At 36.4% G+C, this 20,971-nt stretch overlaps 1 protein-coding gene across 1 annotated transcript in view; it reads left to right on the top strand.

Annotated features, from left to right (window-relative positions):
- Positions 1–20,632, top strand: part of MED13L (mediator complex subunit 13L) — a 359,884-nt gene extending 339,252 nt beyond the window's left edge. Inside the window, exons 24-31 of the mRNA XM_077159929.1 lie at positions 3,063–3,286; positions 3,480–3,622; positions 8,126–8,284; positions 9,380–9,556; positions 11,531–11,685; positions 14,655–14,816; positions 17,304–17,416; positions 18,440–20,632. Coding sequence (XP_077016044.1) covers positions 3,063–3,286; positions 3,480–3,622; positions 8,126–8,284; positions 9,380–9,556; positions 11,531–11,685; positions 14,655–14,816; positions 17,304–17,416; positions 18,440–18,572 — 1,266 coding nt within the window. The 3' untranslated portion in view covers positions 18,573–20,632. The remainder of the gene's footprint in view (positions 1–3,062; positions 3,287–3,479; positions 3,623–8,125; positions 8,285–9,379; positions 9,557–11,530; positions 11,686–14,654; positions 14,817–17,303; positions 17,417–18,439) is intronic.
- Positions 20,633–20,971: the final 339 nt, after the last annotated feature.

The following is a 20,971-nucleotide window of genomic DNA, read 5'->3' as shown; positions in this document are numbered from 1 at the left end:
TAAAATGGCAATCTTTGGCAGTTTGGGGTTAACTTATCTTTGAGTTTGATTTTTTCATTTTTGTGAGTTCATTTATTTTCTGCATTAGCCTTTGCTAGAATTTAAAAAATAAATTTGTCTCTGCCTGTTTCTTATCTCCAGAAATGGTGAATTATTGACTTTCTTTATAAACTTGGAGTTCTTCATTATCTACTCATAGTGATTCTTTAATTCAAATCAGTCATTCTCTTATACTTTGATAAGAAGTGATCACAATTTCAAATGATAGCCATTACTATTCTGCATTTTTGTAGAAGTGAGAGAGGCTGACTGCCAGCTATTAGGATATTCCAAGGTATTACATAACATTTAAAAAATTGTAATATACCAGCAGAATACCCTCAGGAACTCATGAGATAAACTGAGGCTTATAATGAGTTAAAAGGTTTGAGTAATATGCTCTTTTATCCTTTTGCTTTGAACAGGAAGAGAGAAATATATCATTTTACATATTAAAAACAGCCAAATGTTATTTGCTGAGGTTTATAATTTTTTTAACTCCATTAAGCTGATAAATGCTGCCTCTTTCTCATTCTCCAGAGAAAAACACTGTGCTTTCATTCATTAAATTTAGCCAAGTGTCTACTTTGTGCCAGGCACTGTCCTAGGAGATAAGGACGCCATGGTGAACTGCCATGTTCCTGTTTCTGTGACATTCTCATTCTCTGGGTAGCATGCTGTCTCATGGAAGCAAATTATCACCTAAAAAAGAATGTGCTTTAATATTTATCATACAAGTTTTTAGAAGAAATCCTATCGCTAGCATTGCTTTTGTTTTTCATAGAACATCCAGCATCTCAAAAACACAGTTTTGGAAATTACGTTTATTCTTGTGATTTATCACAGGCTATTTATTGCATCTGAAATATTTGAACATTTAAAACTGTTTTAGGAGACATTACCTGGACTCTTTTTTGTTACATGAAAAACTTTTTAGAACTCTTTTACTTTTTTTTTTTTTTTTTCACATGGGCAGGCATCGGGGAACTGAACCCAGGTCTCTGGCATGGCAGGCAAGAATTCTGCAACTGCATCGCCATTACCCACCCTTGTTCTTTTAATAATAGTTTTATTGAGTTAATAATTCACTTAATATGAAATTTGCCCCTTTAAAATATGCAGTTCAGTGTTGTTTTGTTTTTTTTTTAATATATTTAGTTGTGTAACCATCACTGCTATCCAATTTTAAAAACATTTCACCAACCAAGAAAATAACCCTGTACCTATTAATCACTCCCCATTCTTCCCTCACCCCAGACTCTGGCAACCACTAATCTTTCTTCTCTCTCTTTGGATTTGCCTATTTCATAGGCATTTGCCATTTCATATAAAAGGAATCATAGAATGTGACCTAATGGTTCTTTCACACAGCATTGTTTTTTCAAGGTTCATCTGTGTTGTCACGTTATCAGTACTTCACCCCTTTATGGCAGAATAATATTGTATGGTATACCACATTTTATCCCTTTATCTGTGGTAGACATTTGGGTTATTCCCACTTTTTGCCCATTATGGATAATGCTAGGAACAAGTTTTTATGTGGACATAGGTTTTCAGTTCTCTAGGTAAATACCTTGGAGTAGAATTGCTGGATTATATGAAGAATGAACGTATTTAGTAATAGATTAGCTTTGTGACTTTGAGCAAGTCATTGAATATCTCTGGGCCTTGTTAGAATTATGTATAAGGTCTCTCTTAGCTTTACAGTTCTGTAATTCTGTTATTATTATGCCTCATGCCATGTAATTCAGGGGTCAGCAACTATGACGGGGCTAAATCCACCCCATAGTCAGTGTATGTATGACCAGCTAGCCAAGACTGGTTATTACGTTTTTAGGTAGAGGAAAGAATAGGTAACAGATACACAAAGCCAAAAACATTTACTCTCCAGACCTTGACATAACCTCTGCTGTAGTTTATACATAAATGCGTAGAATAGCTGTAAACAAAGATGACAAACTTTATCTAAGTTTAACAAGCTAGAATATTTATCCTAACAGCCAATGTTTTTATTTCTCAAATCACACATACACACATATAACAGCATAACATACATATTGAAAAGCATCCAATATAGGTGTACTTCTTGATGAATTTTCACAAGATTTAATGTAATTGGCGCAAGAAACAAAAACCTGACCAGCATCCAGAAGCCCTCTTAATGTCCTTTCCAGTTACTCCAAGGGTAATCACTATTCTGACTTCTAACAATATAGTTCTGCCTTTTTCTGAACTTGATATAAATTGAATCATATAGATTTTACTCTTATATGTCTTGCTTTTTTCACTCAGTGATGTGATTCATCTATTTTGTTGCTTGTAGTTGTAGTTTGTTCATTTTCTTTGCTGATTGTTATTCTGATTATGTGACTAAAGCATGATAATTATAATCTATTTTCCTATTAATGGGCATTTATACTTATTTCAGTGTGGAGCTATTATGATTACTAATGTTGTAAACATTCTTATACCTGTCCTTACATAAGCATATATATGTGTAGGTGTGGGTGTATGTGTATGTATATATATGCATTTTGTTAGGTCATAAGATATGTGCTTGTTCAACTTTAGCAGATACTGCCAAACACTTTTTGAAAGGGATTGTTCAAATTTATGCTTCCACCAGCAATGTATGAAAGTTCTGATTACTCCACACTTTTGCCAATACTCAGTATCTTCTATCTTTTTTATTTTAGACATTCTGGTGAGTATGTAGTGTCATTTCAATTTCCATTTCCTAATGACTAATGAAGTTGTGCTAATGTACTTTCTGAAGTAGTAATTTCTTTTAATAAGGAAGTTTTGGCTTGATTGGGTTCTCTAGCTTTTATCATTGAAACAGTGTTTTTGTTATCCTTGTTATTTCTGTATATATGTGTGTCTATATAGTATTGGTAGGAGAGGGAAGGAAACTGTCTATTATCATTACTCCCTATTGGCTTCACTCAGTGCTGTTGTGGGTTTTGTTGTTAACATTAAGTTCACTGGCTTTGTGTTGATATAGATTTTAATTTTGATTTCAGCGGCCCAGCCCAATCCAGCTTTACTCCCCTCCCTTTATTTTGGCCCCAATCAAAGACAAGCAGACAGAGCTGGGAGAGACATTTGGTGAGGCGAGCCAGAAATACAATGTGCTCTTTGTGGGCTATTGTCTGTCCCACGACCAGCGCTGGCTTTTGGCTTCCTGCACTGACCTTCATGGGGAATTATTAGAGACCTGCATTGTAAATATTGCTTTACCAAACAGGTGAGGAACCTTGGTGTTTATGGAGCATATGAATTGATGCCATGTCTTTCTTTGGCTATTACTCTTTCCAGTTTGCCTGTCTAAATGCAGTGGATATAATGGGGGTGGGTCCTTTGAAATTTTCTTGGCTTTATCTTATTAAATGGTAACTTTGACTCATTTGGGGACCCTTCCTCATTTCTTTCTTTTTGAGATCACGGAGGAGTAAAGTATCTGCCCGTAAAATTGGACTACAGAAGTTATGGGAATGGTGCATAGGGATTGTCCAAATGACATCTCTACCCTGGAGAGTTGTAATTGGGCGACTTGGGCGTCTTGGCCATGGAGAACTTAAAGGTGAGAAATTACTGACGTAGTGTGTACAGGAAATAAAGGAAAAGAAATGAGATCATGTTATTAACTATGCTAAGGGAGAAAATGAAAAAGTTGGTAGTAAGACAAAAAGATAATATTTCTGATTCTTATATATGTACGGGATAAAACAGTGGTTTTCAAATTTTTCTTTAGCAGCAAAATCATAGAGTCAAATAAAATATTATATATTAATCCCTGATAAAGAAAACAGAAAAAGAATGTTTCGGCCTTCAGTTTATTTCAGGTTTTTTTGTTTGTTTGTTTGTTTTTTTTTTTTGTGGTTGATGATGATTTCTTTATTTATTTAGTTTGGTGGCACAATAGCAAGAAAATCCTGATTCACAAGGATGAGCACTTACAAATAGAAACAGCCTTTATTTGCCTTACCCCTGTACGGTATTCTTCAGTCTGGGATCCTGAGAGAAGATGAATCTCTAGCAACAACTACCGTCTGCTTATATTCTTTATAAATATAACAGACAGTTAAGAAGAGCTAAAGTAACTGTTAACACAGTTGACCATCAGCAGCTGTGGGTCTTGCCTGGCATTGAGCCTACCTCATTTACTACCCTGGTGTAACTACTTGTACAGTTTTATATGTGCCTGTGTTCTTTTTTTAAAGCCTTATTAATAGTTCATTTATAGGAAGTTCAATATAGCCATAAAAATGGCAGAAGTTTTTTCCTAAGGACTATACAAACCGGGCTTGTCTCACAAAGTAGGTTGGGTGGTTTCTAATGTACAGATAGAACACAGTCAAATAGACTTTTTCTGCACAGGGCCAGATAGTAAATGCATTTGGCTTTGTGGGCCAGATAGTTACTGTTCCACCTACTCAACTCTACTATTGTAATGTCAAAGCAGCCTTAGATAATGCTTGCCCAAATGGGCATGGCAGTGGGCCAATAAAACTTTATTACAGAAACAGCTTGCTGACCTGTATTAGAGTATACAAATTATTTCTTTACCTGAAATTCATATCAGGTGTAAAGATATGCCTTCTGTTGTAGTAAATACCCAAGTAAGTTAACTTTTTTAGGGCTTAACAGCAGTTTATACAAATATTACATAATATGTTGTTACCCAGTGGAGTCTTAGACATCTTATTCGTGCACAAATGTTTTTTAATAAGCAGTAGTATATAGGGAAATAGAAAATAGCACCCATTTCAGTTTTTTGAAGACTATCATACTTTTAATGAATTTTTGAATCAGTAGCTAGGGGTATAATAGTGTAGGGGATTCATTATCTCATTTCTGTCGGAATTCCTGTCTTTCTCCCTAGTCTGCTTTTAGTCGGTCTTATTTCTTAAAGACTTTGGGCTATTCCTAACCTTTGGGAGAAGTCATAATGGAAGACAGCAGGGAAGAAAAATGTAGTCTAGTGGTCTCATCAGTTGGTGTTCTGGAAGATTATGAAGGGGTGCCTCTTAGAAGGGGCACACTTTTCCTTATATCTTAGAGGAGAAGAATGTAAATATGATCAGAGGAGTCTGTCAAAGGATTGAGAGAAAATGTAGTTTAAGGAAAAAATACATGGGGCAAGAGCCTAGATACAGGAGGTCTGTGGTATTTCTTTAGGCTGGTATCAGATGTGAACCCTTAGATTTCAGAGTCAGCTTTGTGAATTTCTGTTCTTTATCTCCAGAGTGTGTGTGATAAAATACTTACACTGCCCTTTTTGTCCTCATTGGTTTGAAATATGGAATATCTATTACATATGGTCTTTTACTTGCTCTGTTTGTCTGGAAGAGTAAAAGAAAGACCAGAATAACTAACTCCTTTAACAGTTCTTTGATGACACATAGAGCATTTGTTTGGAGGTGATAAAAATTGGAAAGAAAAATTTTGCCATCTTTTTAATCTAAATGATTAGCAGGACATTATTCGGAACACTTCACTCGCACCCTTTGTTTATAAACTCTTTGGGTGTTCTAGAAATGGTTCCTCTTAATTTCTGCTGCTGCTTGCCTTTCATGGAAATAACCAACCTATAATAATAAACAAACCTGAGATCAGCTCCAACTGTGTTCTGTTCTAAAGAAAAGTTCCCATATAGGGTACTGAAGGAATCGAACCCAGGTCTCTGGCATGGCAGGCAAGAACTCTGCCTGATGAGCCACTGTGGCCCACCCAAGGAATCAGACTTATTAGAAAGATGAGAAAGGACAGAACAACTAACACTGGCATCTTCATTAAAAAGCATTAATTTTTAGAAATTTATTTTATTTTTTTATTGTGAAAAGTAACATATACAAAAAAGCAATAAATTTCAAGGCACACCAAAACAATTAGTTATAGAACAGATTTCAAAGTTTGGTATGGGTTACAGTTCCACAATTTTACATTTTTCCTTCTGGCTGCTCTAAGATACTGGAGACGAAAAGAAATATCAATATAATGATACAACAGTCCTACTCATATGTTAAATCCTGTCTTGTCTTTTATAACCCCACCTCCTTTGATCCTTTTTTAAAAAATTATTTATTTTTTTAATTGATGTTATATATTCATATACCATGTAGTCATCCAAAGTGTACATATAGTCAGTGGTTCACAATATCATCATACAGCTGTGCATATATCATCACAATCAAATTTTATTTTCTTTTTTGTGAAAAATAAGATATATACAAAAACAATAAATTTCCAAGTACCTCATTACAATTAGTTGTAGAACAGATTTTAGAGTTTGATATGGGTCATGGTCCCCCAATTTTAGGTTTTACTTCTAGTTGCTCTAAGGTACTAGAGACTAAAATATCAATACAATGATTCAGCACTCATGCTCATTTGTTAAACGCTACCTTCTCTGCATAACTCCACCATTATCCTTCATCTTTCTCCCACTCTTTTGGGGTATTTGGGCTATGCCCATTCTAACTTTTTCATACTGGAAGGGGCTGTTGATAATATGGAACTAGTTGATGTTCTGGAGAGACTAGACTGGCCTCTCTGCATTTCAGGACTTATCTGGTCCAGGGACCCATCTGGAGGTTATTGGTTTATGGAAAGTTACCCTTGTGCATGGAACGTTTGTAGAATCTTAATATAATACCCTAGGTGTTCTTTAGGATTGGCAGGAAGGGTTTTGGTTGGGGTTTGGCAAGTTATGCAAGGTGGCAATGTCAAATTGGAAGCTTGCTTAAGAGCAACCTCCCGAGTAGTCTCTTGACTGTATTTGAACTCTCTCAGCCATTGATACCTTATTTGTTATGTTTCTTTTCACCCTTCTGGTCAGGATGACATTGTTGATCCTATGGTGCCAGGGCCAGGCCTATCCCTGGGAGTCATCTTCCCTGCTGCCAGGGAGACTTTCACCTGTGGATGTCACGCCCCATGTAGGGAGGAGGGCAATGGTTTCACTAGCTGATTTGGGCTTAGAGAGAGAGGCCACTTCTGAGCAACAAAAGAGGTCCTCTGGACGTGATTCCTAAGCATACCTATAGTAGGTTAAGCTTCTCTGCTATATACATAAACTTCATGAGAGCAAGCCTCAAGATCAAGGGCTTTGCTTATTGATTTGGGTATCCCTAATGTTTGACACAGATTCAGGGGTTTCCCCAGTGGTAAAGTTTAATAGTTCCATGATTTTTCTCCTATCCCTCAAGGGACTTTACCAATACTTTTTGGTAATCTGCTTAATATACTGTAGGATATATCCAAGCATTGCATTAAACTATACAGGATTAAAGGCTCTCATTCTTATTCTGGGCTCCCTGTGTTTGGATTGTTTAAATGATCTGTCCAGGCCAGTTGAGTTAGATTATGTGGTACAGAAAATTTAGGTTCTAGACAAAATAAAACTTTCTTCCTTTAGTCTCAAAGAGTAGATGAGGTTTTGAAATATAGACAATGTCTTCCTTATCTCTGTATTCTGAATTACCTTAATCCCAACTGATCGGCTATGTTTTTATCTCTAAGTACTAAGTTATACCAGGTTATATATATAAAACAGCCTCTCAAAACCCAATAACAATTACCACTCTGGAGTAAATGTGACTGCTATAAGAGCTTACAATCTAGGCCCCTGTTTTCTTATAAGTATTGTCTAAATGAGACCAAACAATATTTACTCTTTTGTTTCTGGCTTGTTTTGCCTCACCAGATGTCCCATGGGTTCATTCACAATGTTGCATGCCTCACAACTTTGTACTTCTTGTAACAGCATGGTATTCGATCATATGTATACATCATCATTCAAAAGCATTCATTTTAAGTGCCTTACTCCATTGTGCTGGACTCTTAAGGTCATTTCAGACTGACTTCAGCCTACAGAATAGTAGGCCTTTGTTTCTTTGTTAATGAATATAATGGAGGTCAAGCAACATTTTCTTTGTAGCAAGGAAAGGGAATCTTTGTAAAGTCCTATTCCCTTTAGAGCCCAATCATGGATATTCAATTACCAGGCCAAACTGGCAAAAAGCTCGTCTCACATAAGAACAAATTTCTAAAGGCTGTGTATGATGCTTATATATGATTTCAGATTGGAGTATCCTCCTTGGAGAATGTTCATTACAGACAATCAGCAAACAGCTCAAGGATGTGTGCCGGATGTGTGGAATCTCTGCCGCAGACTCTCCTTCAATCCTCAGTGCCTGCCTGGTTGCCATGGAGCCCCAGGGGTCCTTTGTAGTGATGCCAGGTAAATTTCCTCTTGTCGGTTACACAAAGTACACACAGAAGAGTGTACTTTGAGCTCAAAAATGGAAGCCATTTGATTTATTCCAAGGAGAGTAGTTTATGATTTTATTTTCCTTTTTGACCATAGCTTGAGACAGATTGTAAGTTCCAGATTTATAGTTAGTGTATGGAGATCATCATCCAAGAAGCTACAGAGTGGACACTAGCAAGACACTAGCAAGATACATGTTTGAAAATCCTTTTGAAGACAGGTCTTTAATAGAATCTCTGAGCAGCCTCAAGAGGATATTTAAAGTCTTCCTAATAAGATTGAGGATGAATGATCAGAAACGTACGAATAAAACATTTAGCACAGAACCTGGCATACAGTAAGCTCTCAAGAATGGAAGTGCCAGTATGAGGATAAGCAAAACATTGTAGACACTGCTAAAAACCAGCAACTAAACAGTTTTACATTTTTTAAATTTGTTTTTCTCACCCTAATATTTCTTTGATTAAATGGGCTATCTTACCATTCACTCCCAGTAGAAATCACTAGTGTTGTGGTATGAAATTGGGTTGCATGCCATTAATCCAGTCAGAAACAGATAACCTGTACTGGCCTTATCATTAGACCTTAGGTTACCTCAGATGCCTGTATCACTTGGGCAAATTACATAACTTCTTTGTGCTTCTGTCCTCATCTATGAAATGGGGATAATAGTTCTTACCTCAAGGTGCCTGGGATGATTTAATGAGATAACATGAAGAAATAGTTTAGCACAGAAACTAGCATGTGGTAAGCACTTAATTTTGGTTGTAACACTGCACCTTTTCTACAGGATTGTATGATTTAGAAGAATGATTTATAAATGATTAGAAACCACAGGAGAAAAGAAAATAGGGGATCTGTTTTCAGAAATAGTTCTGATATGAATAACTAAAACATATTTGATGGACTTGATCCAATTTTATCTTAACCTTTCCAGTATGAATTGAGCCTTAAGTTATCAGAGCTATATGTCCTGAGATCAGGCCTTTTGAAACTTAATTTCTGGAATTATTCACTTTTACACAAGGAGAATTGATATGATTCTATTTTTTTTTTTTTTTAAAGATGCTGTCACTATGGGCTCTGTTTTTGGCCGAAGTACTTCACTGAATATGCAGTCATCCCAACTTAACACTCCTCAAGATGCTTCCTGTACACACATCTTGGTGTTCCCAACGTCATCAACCATCCAAGTGGCTCCAGCCAACTATCCCAACGAAGATGGATTCAGCCCCAACAATGGTGAGTAGCCCTTCTATGAATAGATCTCTACTTCCTAAAGCAGACAGAGAGCCAGAATACGGGGTCATGGGACTGCTGCAAGTTTTTCTGTGTTATAAACAAACACTGTATCAAATATGAAGAGGGAATCTGAAGGGTTGATAATCTTTTTGGTTTTATAGATTTAATTTCAGTCTGCACTACAGCAAAGACAAAATTAACTTTCTCTGGTTTTGCATTAAAGGCAAAAAAAAAAAAAATTATCTCCTTCATGTGGGTGTCAGTCTTTCAATAAGTATCTGTTGATCTGATCTGAAATGCATGAAGACTAACCAGGCAACCTGAAGATAGCACTTGCCTTCAATTAGTCATTGGGAATCCAATTTGCTATAAAGCAGCTCCTTTATTTGATTCATCTTAATGGATTTTGGGGGTTGAAAATGCTTATGTATATAAACTGTTAGATGCATCCATTTGAATAACTTTTGAAGAATTTTTAACAGCATTTACCCATTTTAAAGTGAGAAGGCAGAAAGGATACCAAATTTCTTTTTCCTTAAACTTTTTATTTTGAAATAATTTCAAACTTTGAGGACAGTTGCAAAAATAATGCAAACCCTATACATAGAACTCCAACATCCCCCTGCTCCACCATACCCAGATCTACCAATCTTAACTGTCACTTTATCTATTTTCTGAACATTTGAGAGCAGTTGCACACATCATACTCTTCAAACACATAATACTTCTATGTACATTTCCTAAGAATAAGGATATTCACTTATGTGACTGCCTTAAGTGCAGTTATCACTTCTAGAAAGTTAATATTGATATAAAGCTTATATTCTACATTCCAGTATTTTATGTCCAAATAATGTCCTTTTGAGCCTTTTTTCTTCCATTCTTAGATCATCCTGTTCATGATCATGTATTGCATGTATTTAATTGCTATTGTCTCTTTAGATGCCCTTTGATTTTTCTTTTTAAATTGTGGAAATGAATATACAACATAAACCTCCCATCCCAATCCCTCTCAAATATACCATTCAGTGGGATTAATTACATTCACAATGTTGTGGTACCCTCATCACCGTCCATTATTAGTACTTTGCTTTCTCCTCAAACAGAAACCCTATACACAATATGTATTTATTAACTCAACATCGCCACTGCCCCCCCCCCACCTTGGTAAGCTGTGCTTTCTGCCTCTGTGAGGTTGCAAATGTTGTAATATTTTCTTTTTGGTTACTATGGGGCTTAAATTGAACATCCTAAATCAATAACAATTTTGTTTGGTTTGATACCAGCTTAACTTCAGTAGAATACATGAATTCCGTTCCTATATTCTTCTATCCCCCTGCTTTTACTTAATTCTTGGGCAAATTACATGCTTATACACTACAAGTCCAAACCCAAATTTAACATTATTATCCCAGCCAAACAGATATATGAGAAAGTAAGAATCATAGTCAAATAGGTGAGAGTTTTCCTTTTATATTTGTTCCACATTTTCTACTGTAGGTACACCTTACTTTTTGTAATATGGGAGAGAAATTCTTAATGAAAACATAGTGCTTTGATCTGCTTTTGGAATAGGCCTCCAGTTTTAGGGTGGGTTCACGTCTATTAACATGCACTAACTCAGCCTCTCGTATTTTAGATGCTAATTGGATACTAAAATGGAGTGTACTGTTTTCTTGGATGGTGTCAACTTGACCTTTGTGAAGTTTTTACCTTTATCTTGTTTGATGCTTAAATTACTTCTTTTACTTTCTATTTTGTTTTTAATTTCCCCATTCTGTTAATACTTCACATTAGGAGATCAGCGGAGAGAATATAAAATGAAAGAATAAATTGCCACACCCTGCACTCAGCAGGCACTCATTCAGTCTTACTGTTGACATGTGTGGATACTGGTCATGAGCTAACATGTTAGTTAAGTCAATGTGGATTATATATTTAACTTTTGTGCTTTTTTTCTCCCCTCCCCTCTAGATGATATGTTTGTTGACCTTCCATTCCCAGATGATATGGACAATGATATTGGCATATTAATGACTGGGAACCTCCATTCATCTCCCAACTCCTCCCCAGTTCCCTCCCCAGGATCTCCTGGAATTGGTGTGGGCTCTCATTTTCAGCATAGTCGGGTAAGGATGATTTGAAGTAGGTTGTTTAAAACAACCTCAGCCCTCAGGAAAATTATCCTTTTGAAGTATCTTTTTCCTACACCTTTCTTCTTATTGGTCTTAGTGCCTGGTGCAAGAGAAATAAGTGTGAGAAAGTGACTCTGTAGTTCCATCTTGAGTAGAAGGTAGGGATTTGAAATAAAAGAACACTCTTGTCACAGCCGCAAGAATTTTCTGCAAGTGTTGCTTTCTTAGCAGTGGTTAGTTCAAGTTGCTGGCTGCTTCCAAGTTTTTTACCACAATACTGGCTTTTGCAAGGCTAGTTCAACATCTCTGCTTATTTAACATGCAAAGTGAATGTGTTAATTAAAGAATATATTGTTGGTTGATTATTCTGAAAGGAGCCTGTCTGCTTTGTTCAAGCCATGAAACTTATTTATATATGCAATCTTGATCTCTATAGCCAACCTGTGGAAATGGCAAGAGCCAGCAAGTGGCTGATTTTACAGCAATGTCTGGAGGTTAATGCCATTGTATTAAGGAACAAAATGAGAGCTTACAACTAGTTTTATCTTTAAATATTCCAGGGATATTGGGGGTGGATCAACAGAAGACTTATGAATTAAAAGGTTCTGCCATGGCTTCTGTTAACATTTTTTCAAAATAGATGATTCATGCCTCCATCACTATATTGTACTTATTGAAGGATTAAGACCTAGAAAAATAGCTATTTCTAAAATCTTAAACTAGGCAAGTATAAGCAACCCTGTTCACATTCATTTAGACATAAACATATACTTTAAAAGACTTTGGTTTCTGTTGGATGAATTTTTACTACCAGCACGGAGTTCATTAAAGGATGATCAAGAGAAAAATTTAAAACTGAGTTTATTGACAGAGCAGATGAAAACCAGGAAAGGGCAAATCAGACTGCCTTCATGGTGCTGCCTGATTCCCCCCTTCACTCCCTTCTAGATTGAAGAGATTTTAAATGTCTTCATTTCCTCTGCAGTTATTCACCAGTTAATGACAATTTGTTTCATTGAGGACTGTTGTGGTAGGAGCCAAGAACATAAATTTTACATTGGGTAGTTTTTTTTTTAATTTATTTATTAAAAAAATAAAATAAAACACCATACATAATCAATAATTTACAATATCATCACTTAGTTGCATATTCATCATTTCTTAGAACATTTGCATTAATTCAGAAAAAAATAGAAAAAGAAATAAAACACAGGAAAGAAAAAAAAATTATACCTACCATACCCCTTACACCTTACTTTCATTGATCACTAGCATTTAAACTACATTTATTTTAGCATTTGTTCCCCCTATTATTTATTTTTATTCCATATGTTCTACTCCTTTGTTGACAAGGTAGATAAAAGGAGCATCAGACACAAGGTTTTCACAATCACACTGTCACATTGTGACAGCTGTTATCATTATTCAATCATCCTCAAGAAACATGGCTACTGGAACACAGCACTACATTTTCAGGCAGTTCCCTACAGCCTCTCCATTACATCTTGACTAACAAGGTGATATCTACTTAATGCGTAAGAATAACCTCCAGGATAACCCCTACACTCTGGAATCTCAGCCATTGACACTTTGTCTCATTTCACTCTTCCCCTTTTTGGTTGAGAAAGTTTTCTCAATCCCTTGATGCTGAGTGTCTGTTCATTCCAAGATCTCTGTACCACGTTGCCAGGAAGGTCCACACCCCTGGGTACGTTGGGTAGTTTTAATTTAGGATTAATATGAATAGAGGCAAACAGCAGCTAAGCATGCATGCTCAAGTCTGACAGCCCCTGCTCTGAATTACAGGGCTATTGCTACAAGCTTTGTGACCTCGGGCAAGCCTACTTTACCTTTCTCAGCCTTACCTGTGAAATGGAAGTAATGCACCGACTTCCCAGTACCTGCTGTAATTCAATTTATCCATTAACAAAGAATTGGTAACTGCAATGTAATACTAGTTTTCTAAGAAACAGGTGTGTGTCAAATTTTCCCCCTTTGTTGGAGCCTCAAGCCCTGAAGTCTTTAATTGAATGGCACAGTGTAAGCCTGTATGGTCTAAAGCTAATCAGGTGGCAGTGTTCAATCCTGTCATCACTGACAGCCAGGTGACCCCTGAGAGGCTTTGAGATTTCCTCTTTCTGAATAATTAAACATCCTTTGACATCCAATTATGTTACAACAGAGGAAAAGAACTTGGTCAGGGTTGGAGTAAAGTTTTGTTTTTGTTTTTTTTTTAACTAAGAATTGATACACTTTTGATGTTGTAGTGGAAGTTTTTTTCCCCCCTCCAAACAGAAAGTTACTTATTGCCTTCCTAAAAGGTATACTTTCAATTCTTTAAGCTGGCTTAAAAGAATCAAAGGGTGAGGCAAATGTCAATTGCAAAAACAAAAACAATAAGGTTCTGAAAGGGATTTTTTAAAAGGGAAGTTCCACAAAGTAAAACATTATTTAGCAGAGCTCACACTGCTGCAAGCAGGTGGACAGTATTGGTGCTGTGTGCAGCTGCTGGTGAAGGCTTAAATAACATTTCCCTGACCAGTGGGCAGTCAGGAGCACTCCATGTGGTTTCAGTTGATTGTTGGTAGAACAGCACATGAAGTGTACCTTCAACTCTCAGAGATACATTCTTTCCAAAATAAGCTTACCTAATATGTCACAGAGCGGATTTTACAGAAAAGAAACTGAAGCAAATAAATCTATACTTACTTGACCGATGCTGTTAGTTTTGTTGGTGTCTTCTACCTGAGCTTTTGTGAGCTATCTGTATGTATAGCAAAGAAAATGCCTTCCTGTTTACTCCTGTTTACCCCTCTTGTCACCTGACTTTTTATGTATGAGATGCTGCCAGAAATAAGATTAGTCCATACAGTCAGTGCCCAGAGTGAACTGATAAAAGTTGATTTTAAAGCTTTATTAGAAGTAAGAAATGCTTATCATGCTTTTGGGACTTTGTTTTTCAGAGTCAAGGCGAGCGTCTTCTTTCTAGAGAAGCACCAGAGGAGCTAAAACAGCAACCTCTGGCCCTTGGGTATTTTGTTTCAACTGCCAAAGCTGAGAATCTCCCCCAGTGGTTTTGGTCATCATGTCCTCAGGCTCAGAATCAGTGTCCCCTCTTCCTGAAGGTTGGTTTGGCATCATACTTGAAGTTTTGGGGGATGAGTGACTAATGATGAAATTAAATATAAGACACCATATATTGTATTCCCTGTTTTTCTCATATCTACTTATACTTGCAGGTATTTTAATTGCAGTTATGGGTGGAGAGTTCATGTCACAAGGAACTGCATTAACCCAGGGAGACTGTGGAGCCTAGAGGGTAAAACCTAGGATGGACATGTGATTCTGTACAATTATGTATCTCCAAGTCCTTATTGCATTGCTGTCAGTGGCCTGGGTGGAAGGATAATAACAGCTGTCCTCCTTTCCCTCCCCAGCCATAGGCTGTCGGGGTTCTTCATTAGAGAAGTGCAAGTGTCAGCTTAAAAAAAAAAAAAGCCATGTTTACACCTATTTCTTCCTGAAATATTACTTAGAACCCATTAATCTAAGTTAAGGGTTCAGATTAAAAGAGCCCATAGTTCCAGTTTGGGTGAAAGAATCTAGAATGAAATCCATTTTTCATCTACAGATGAGCAAAAATCCAAAGATTTGACACCATAATGTCTCAGCAACGCAGTGGGGAGAAGGCATTCTCTTGTGGTTGGAATGCCAAATGATAGAACCCTCCAGTTTCCCTTTTTGATCTAGCAATCTCACTTCCAAGAATTTATCCCAAGTACTTTGGCAACAAATTTTTAAATGGCATGTATAAGAATAGAAGCAACCTAAATGTCCATTGTAAAGGCCTTTCAAATAAGCTATTGTATATTATGCAAGGAAATATTAGTTATCCATTAAAAAGGAAGAATCTTTGGATTAATCTATAAGACATGCATACACATACATACATATAGATACAAAAATATATCAGCTTATATTAAAAAAAGAAACAATGGAAGGTTAAATCAAACACTAATGAAACGAAGCAGTTTTCAATTTTCCTTTTTTTTGAATCTGTAGATTTTACTGAGTATCCAAAGTATACTCACAGTATCCTCACCTTAATTGTGCAAATATCATCACAATTCAATTTTAGAGTTTTCATTGAAGCATTATTTTTTCCTAATGACTTTAATATATTATTATGGGACCAAAGAAATTATATAAAAATCCATGTAATTTTTACTTCAAAGTAGAATTTTCAGTATGAACGTAGATTTATTTTTCTCTCTAAAATGTACATACTTCCTTCTTCTACCTGTTGAAAAAGTTAAGAGCAGTGATAGCTTAGTGTCAGTGAACACCACTGATGCCATGACCGTGGTTCCTAAATACCAATTTCCACTCAAAAGAACCAGGGTTCTTGGACAAAATGGTTAATTACAAATTCTACAGCAAGAAGTATTCAGGATGGGTTGGGGGCAATTTATCATTCCTAATTTACAAGTAAGTTATCAAAGATTATTAGAGTCATACCAAAGGACCCAAGAGCCAACTGGGAGGGGTTCTTAATGACCGGAGATGGGACAGATTGAACATCAAAAAAGAATGATGACCGCAATAGACTGAAATAAATCCGGGGTTCATAACTGTACTAAAAACAAAAAAAATTACCAGTTAAACTTTTGGAAGCTGTGAGAATATCCTCTCGTTAATCTGAAAACTGACAACGGGAGGGAACCAAGCATTTATATTGTTTTTTCCTGTTATATTTTCAGTTGTTTAGTAAAATAAAATATGCTAAAGCCATTAGGTGAAAAATTGATGGGGACTTTATAATGGATGAGACTGCTGATAACAGCTGGAACCTCACTTCAGTTTCATTAAAGTTGGTCAGCCAGATGTTATGTCTTTTGACGTGATGTGATAAGGACACAGCCTGTCCTATGAAGTATTCTTGCCACCCCAACCCTCCCTGGCCCCCACATCTATCAATCTGATTAAGCCTCTAGATCTAACTATTGGTTTAAGGGAAATAAGGATAGAGGACCAGGTTAACCACCGCCAAAGGTATATGATCAGCCACATCCAGACTGTGGGGCCTTCTACAGATTAAGATTGTAAGAGGTATATCATTTAATCATTTGCAATGTTGTGAACCAGGATGGCTCATGACTTTAATAAACCAAATGTAAAAATATGTAATCAGGGAAACTTGTGTATGAATTGTAAATTAGACGATGATATAAAATGGATCATGGTGTTAAAGAATCGGATGATATTATTAAAGAATCACTGGTAATTTTTGTTAAGTATAATCATTATTGTTTAAAAAGATCCTTATCTGTTTGTGATACCTACGGAATCACTTAGAGACAAAATCATGGACAAAAAGAAAAACAGGCCAAAGGCTCTCCCCCTTCCGGCCACCCTCCCCGCCCCAACTACAGGTGGAGTTATTTGGAATCACTTTAGGGTGACTGAGCAGCTTAATATTAATAGACTGATAGAAGAAGCCCTGACTTACAGGGACTTTAGAGATCATTTGCTTCTGGCAGACACAGGCCTACTTTTCTTCTGTACCATGGTTGTCTAGTCTAGAAAGGTAACTTTCTTTTCCCTTTTGCCAGGCTTCACTGCATCACCACATTTCTGTAGCGCAGATGGACGAACTTCTCCCTGCCAGGAATTCCCAACGAGTTCCACATCCTCTGGACTCCAAAACTACATCTGATGTTTTAAGGTAGATTCAGACCTAATCAGCATAGTACTATAGTTTGAAATTATATTCCTTAAACTCTTATTTTCCCAAAGCATTTTTGAATGTGGTATTTATAGAAAAGATATTGCCTTTTGTGCAGTGGAGCACTGTCTGACTAGCCAGTGAGTGCTATGGTACACTAGACAATGTAACTCAATTTGTTAAATTAGATAATTATGTGCAATAGTCATCACCTTTGTTCCCTATTTAGTGGTGGCATTTCATGGTGATGAAAATATGAACCAGGGGCAGGTAGTTAGAAGACACTGAAATTAAGCACTGTACAATGGAAGCATTTTTTACCCTCCCTCCCTTACACAGATTATATAAATAAAATTAACGAGAAGATAAATTCCACAGTTGTGGAATGCCTCCTGGGGATGTGTATTAATACTCTTGCACTTTAGTAGGCCATAAACATTCTTCAGGAACCTTGAGAAAATTTATACGAGCTTTTTTCTAATGCTTTCTAACTCGAATCAATTTGGAAATTACAGTTAGACAAGAATCTATTGAACTTGATTTGGACTTCCAAGGCCTCAGAGCAGTGCTGTCCAATAGAAATAGATTGTGAGTCCCATTTCTAATTTAAAATTTCCTAGTAACCACATTTTTTTAAAAAGGAAAATGTATCTTATTTAACTCAATGTATCCAAAAAGTTATCATTTTAACATGCAATCAATATAAAAATATTAAGATAGTTTACATTCTTTTTGACTACTAATTCTTGAAATCCAATGCCTATTTTAGACTTACAGCATATCTCAGTTTGGACCAGCCATATTTCAAGTGCTCAGTAGGTCCATGTGGTAGTAGCTACTGCACTGGACAGCACAGCTCTAGAAGGAAAGGGGGTTGTTGAGAGAAAGAATGTAAAGAAACCAGAAGATGAAAGAATGACTTTAGGCCTTCTTCCTGCTAAAATATGGAATGTGCAGAATTTGAAAACTAGCCTTTTCTTCTGTTCTTGGCCATGCCCCTGATTTGTGTGTTCTCTTTGGCAGGTTTGTTTTGGAACAGTACAATGCTCTGTCCTGGCTCACGTGCAATCCGGCCACCCAGGACCGTACTTCCTGCCTTCCTGTCCACTTTGTGGTGCTCACTCAGTTGTACAATGCCATCATGAATATACTTTAATTGGAAAAGCACTTGTTCTCTCTGGCTCAGTTCCTTCTCCCTGCAACCTCAGTTCAAGGAACCTGCTATACTCTGCAAACTCCCCACATCCTTTACTTCAGACCACTCTCCACAGTCCTGCACTGTGATTACTTCTCAGCAGGCACATGTCAAATCTGCAGTGTTCATTACCAGAGTAACTCAATGACACTTCTCTCATGGACCTGGAAACTTCCATAAGCAGTGACTTTCAGCCAGTGTTATGGTGTGTGCAGCCCCAATCCACTGGTCCAGGAAGTTTTTTTGTTTTTGTTTTTTAACAGGGAAACAGAAGAGACAGTATCCTTTTGCACAAGAGTCTGTGTTTTCAGTCTCTGTTTAAAATAAGGGCAGTTTAGCCCCTTGGATGAAATCCTCTAGTTACTGGTATATGGCCTGTGGTTTACCTGAACTCCATAAGCTGGGACTTTTGAAAAATAACAACCAGCTTGAAGTACATGACATAATAGGATTTCTGTCTCCCTAGTGCTCCCATCTAGGTCAGCATGACTGCATTGGTTGACTACATACCTCTGTGTAGATGTGAAAGGTCTGGAGACATCTTAGTTTTGTTTATTTTAAGATGTTGTTTGTCATATAGGTTTTTGTGACTTTAATTTTTTTTAAATCACAAGGACCAGGTAAAGTAGCAGAAACCCAACTGCGATCCACCATAGGATTCTTTGACCACATAATACCTCTGTCCTAGAAGCCAGAAGAGGAGTGAAGACAAATTGGGGAGTTTATACCTAAAAAGTAATATATTCAAAACCACCCACCAGTAGCTTTTAAGAACAAACCGGGTTTTAAAATTCTGCCATGTTCCTTACTGCAAGTGGCCAGCGTTTCCTGAAGGATAACATTTTTTTATACAGAAGGCAGTCCAGCTCAGCCCAGAGACATGGAGGCAAGTTCCTTAGTTTTATGTAGTGACTATGGCAATATAGTTTCCAGTAAATTCTTATTAAAAGTCAGGTTTTTCCTCACAATAGGTCAAAAGGACGCATGTACATATCATAATCAAAAGTATTCGTTCATAAATATGGTGAGTTTTTTCTGGACCATAGGAATATTATTTCAAAGAAATACTACATACAGCTTTCCATTAAATTAGTACTTGAAGTTGAGCCTTCATGGTGGGACTTTTAAAAAAATGCCTTTTTAAAACTTTAATGGCTAACTGAAATATTTTATGACTCCTCATTCCAGGCTGGAGAGGGTTGTCTTTAAGACTCTGTTTCTACTACTTGTGGTTGCCGTCTTGTTTTTTTTCTGAAGGGTGGTGGGCATGAACTTGCCTTCTGGGAGTTGTACTGATCCAGCGGTTGAGCTCAAATCAGCTGTGGAGAGAATCATGCAAATTTAAAAGTTCTTCCAAGAGACCTCCATGTCCTGGTTATTAACAAAAAGGAAAAAAAAAATGTAATAATTGATATGATTTTGTAAAAGTATTTTTCTTGAAATAATCTAACGTTTAAAACATTATATAAAAATTAAAGTTGTGTGGTGGGAAGGTGAAAGCAGAGAAATAACTTGTAAATGGGTAATTTTGTTCTCTGTACCGCCAATTGAAGGGGAAGGGTTGACTTTCGCAATGTATAGGTTAAAAAAATCTGATATATCAAACAATTTGTATCTAATGTGTACAGTGTAAGATTGACTTTAAAAAATATTGCAGTGCTATTTTTTCTTAATCAGAAAGGAAAATTCTCAAGGCCTTTTGAAGAGCATAAGATGATGAAGATTGTAAACTTGTATAAACTTATCTTGGTGAGAAGACAAATTGTAAAGTAGATATTTGTAATCTTTTACCACTTTGGGGTTGCTTTTTTTCCCAGAATTCATCAGAACTTTGAATTTTTTTTTAAATGGGCTGTTTTTAATGCAGGGGCTTTTCTTCCCTAGGAACCCAATTCTAATAAGCAAAAAAGAAAAAAGGAAAAAAAAAACACAAAAAAAATCCTACAAAAATTTTTAAAAAAAGGCAGCAAAGGGTAGTTTTCATCTGGTGTCTTTTATTTAAGTTTTTTAAGTTAAGAAAAGCTGGTGACATATTTATACGTTTTTGTGCAAAAATAAATGAATGGCAATAGATTTTAAAAAATCTTATTATGTACTTCTGTGTGAAAAAGTCTGTATAATATTTCCCTTAAATATGCATTATTTTACTTGTGAGTTTTTTACTGAATTAATCTGAAATGTACAAGCCCTGGATTTGCTACAGAGTGAGAAGTTATTTTATTTTATTTTATTATTATTTTTTTTTAATTTTGAAAATTCTGCAGAAATCAGAACTCTTACTATGGTTTGAATTAAAATGGGGAAAGGGGGGAGGGGAGAGGGTTGGGATTGTCCAGCATGCTTGTATGTATATTTCAGAA

Source organism: Tamandua tetradactyla, chromosome 5 (assembly GCF_023851605.1).
Source record: "Tamandua tetradactyla isolate mTamTet1 chromosome 5, mTamTet1.pri, whole genome shotgun sequence".
Taxonomy (NCBI): Eukaryota; Metazoa; Chordata; class Mammalia; order Pilosa; family Myrmecophagidae; genus Tamandua; species Tamandua tetradactyla.
This window is presented reverse-complemented; position numbering and strand designations above follow the sequence as displayed.